General features: G+C 33.4%; 1 protein-coding gene across 1 annotated transcript in view; it reads right to left on the minus strand.

Annotated features, from left to right (window-relative positions):
- Window positions 1-2543, minus strand: part of HSD17B4 (hydroxysteroid 17-beta dehydrogenase 4) — a 140304-nt gene that overhangs the window by 25051 nt on the left and 112710 nt on the right. Inside the window, exon 21 of the mRNA XM_045285056.1 lies at window positions 988-1126. Coding sequence (XP_045140991.1) covers window positions 988-1126 — 139 coding nt within the window. The remainder of the gene's footprint in view (window positions 1-987; window positions 1127-2543) is intronic.

Consider the following 2543-nt stretch of genomic DNA (forward strand, 5'->3'; position numbering starts at 1 on the left):
GATTGCTTAAAGGGTGGCAGGCTTCTGATAAGAATAATGAAAACATGGGGAAACAGAGTGAAGCTCGGTGCACAACCTGGAAGAGTATAATTAATGTCAGTGAACTGAATATACAAAATGGTTGAAATGGCAAGTATTTTGCTTCACTACAATAAAAATTTTTAGTGATGATCAATAGTCAATAGCACATTTCATGATTCAAAAAAGGATTCGCTCTCATTGTTAAAAGCATTAGTTTATCAATGTATAATTGTCTGAAGAACAAACAATAGCACGAGTACGCACTCTCCTTACGAAGCTCCTCTGTCCCGGAACAGCATCACAGTCACTGGGAAAGGGCCACACATTGTTCTGCCATGACAGGCAGAGGCTCCTAACAGATCTGGCTGGTTAGTGAATCAATAAAAGTGTCTAGTCCAAGCAGTATAAGAAGAAAATTCTCTAATCTGGAAAATATTTTCATTTTACCCTTCCCAATATTATCTACGAAATTAATATTTGACATTGTAATCTAACATGCCAAAGCATAGAATAGTTTGTACTACAATTAAGGATATAAGTTACACAAGCATTTACACAAGATTTGACAGGATTCTTGCCACTCCCCGCCGCACCCACTGCCGACCCCATCACCACACACAGAACCCTCTCTTTTTTCTTTCTGCACAAAAATATTCAAAAGCATTAAAAGTGTTTTAAAATGTTTAGAAGTCATTTCGGATATTACAGTGAAATATTTAAGGCTGATATTTTCTTTCTTTCTCTCTCTCTCTCTCTCTCTTTCTTTCTTTCTTTCCTTCTTTTTTAATTCTTGGTTTCTAAAAAGACTGGGTGCCTGGAAAACCAACTAGTTTCCTAGGTGAACAACTTTCCTAAGAAAGTAGAATTTATCATTCTTTAGCAGATGGACTTTAATTATAACAAGGATAATTTATCTCCATTTACTAAAGAGTGACAGACTACTACAGAATCAGAGATACGACTTACTCCATTTCGCTGCAACGTTTCCATTTTTAGTGATATGCCACTCAAATGTAGCATTTATTTTCTTTACCACCTCATGCCCAACATCCTTAAGGCGGCGACCAATTTCCTCAAACACAAGGTTACTCTGAAGCTCTCCACCCTAGCAAAACAAGAGAAGTTCATAATAAAGTTCTGTCAAAAGGAATCAAAGGGAAAAATAATTTAAAAATACAATACAGTCATTTTAAAAACAATGATCTGCACATAAATAGGGCAGCTAAATTAGTTTGTTAGTTCTCCCCAACTTCTAACTAGATTTTGTTCACACATTCCTTATATATTTATATATAATTATCCAGAACCACAACCCTCCTAATAAAAAGATTATACTTTTATCAGAATTCTGAAATAATAATTTAAAATTAACTAGGAATTGAACAGCCTATGTCTCAATATCTTCAGCAGGAAAATATTAGACAATCCAAGTTTGTAAGTCTCATTTCTCTTTTACGAAATAGGCTTAAATTATATGAAGCCTAAATTTCCTTTTTAAGCCTAAACATTCATATGGATTCTGTAAGTCTCATTTCTCTTTTACGAAATAGGCTTAAATTATATGAAGCCTAAATTTCCTTTTTAAGCCTAAACATTCATATGGATTCTTAACTTCAGATTTTTCTAAAAGGGTTTTAATTTCCAGAAAATTATATCAAAATACGACAAGTCAATTAAAGGTCACATGGATACAAAGAATGCAAATGGATTTTATCAAGAGTTTCGGATTACTAACAGATGGTGATACAAATGCTTGAATCATTATGCGTGGTCTTGCTTTTCCACTTGGCAGCTAACCCAGTGGCCAGAGATTCAGACCACCAGTCAGTTTTAGATGGAGAGACGTAGCAATGTATTTTCATAAAGATCTGCAATCTTTGAAAGCCTATGGAAGAGTTCTACACTGTCCTATATGGTTGCTATGAGTTGGAATCTACCCCAAACTAATGAATTTGGTCTGGGTTTTTATTGCTTTTTCAGTTGTACGAATATTTATGCAAGTCTTTAAATCAAGAAAAAGGCTCAGGATATTTACCAGTTTCGTTTTTTTTCAAAATACTGTTTGCTTAAAATTATCATTAAACAAATGATATAGTTGCTCTTATGCTAACTTAATAGTAACACACTGATAACTACTAATTAGTCTAGAAACATACCACTTTCAATGGATATGATCTCGTCTAACAGTTATTTTCTCTTGAAAGAGACCAAAAATTATTTTATCTTTCTAAATATCTCAAAACACCCTTAACAAGGAATAAAATATCCAACTTAAAAATATATGAGTTAGAAATTTTTAAATTGGGGTCTGCAGATGAACTTCAAGGGGTCTAACAGCTCCTTAAAATTGCACACAATTTTTTTTGGTTGTGTATATAGGCATTTTTATGAGGAGAGGTTCCATCACTTTCATTGGAATACTAAGGAGTCAAGTGACCTTCCCAAAGAAAGTTAAAAAAAAATCTTAATGTTACTAAGGTATTTCTTTTATTCCAAATATTGAAATCCTTGTTGTTTAGCTC

The sequence above is a fragment of the Echinops telfairi genome, unplaced genomic scaffold (assembly GCF_000313985.2).
Source record: "Echinops telfairi isolate 266 unplaced genomic scaffold, ASM31398v2 ScPeMD7_7469;HRSCAF=8507_1, whole genome shotgun sequence".
In the NCBI taxonomy this organism is placed as follows: Eukaryota; Metazoa; Chordata; class Mammalia; order Afrosoricida; family Tenrecidae; genus Echinops; species Echinops telfairi.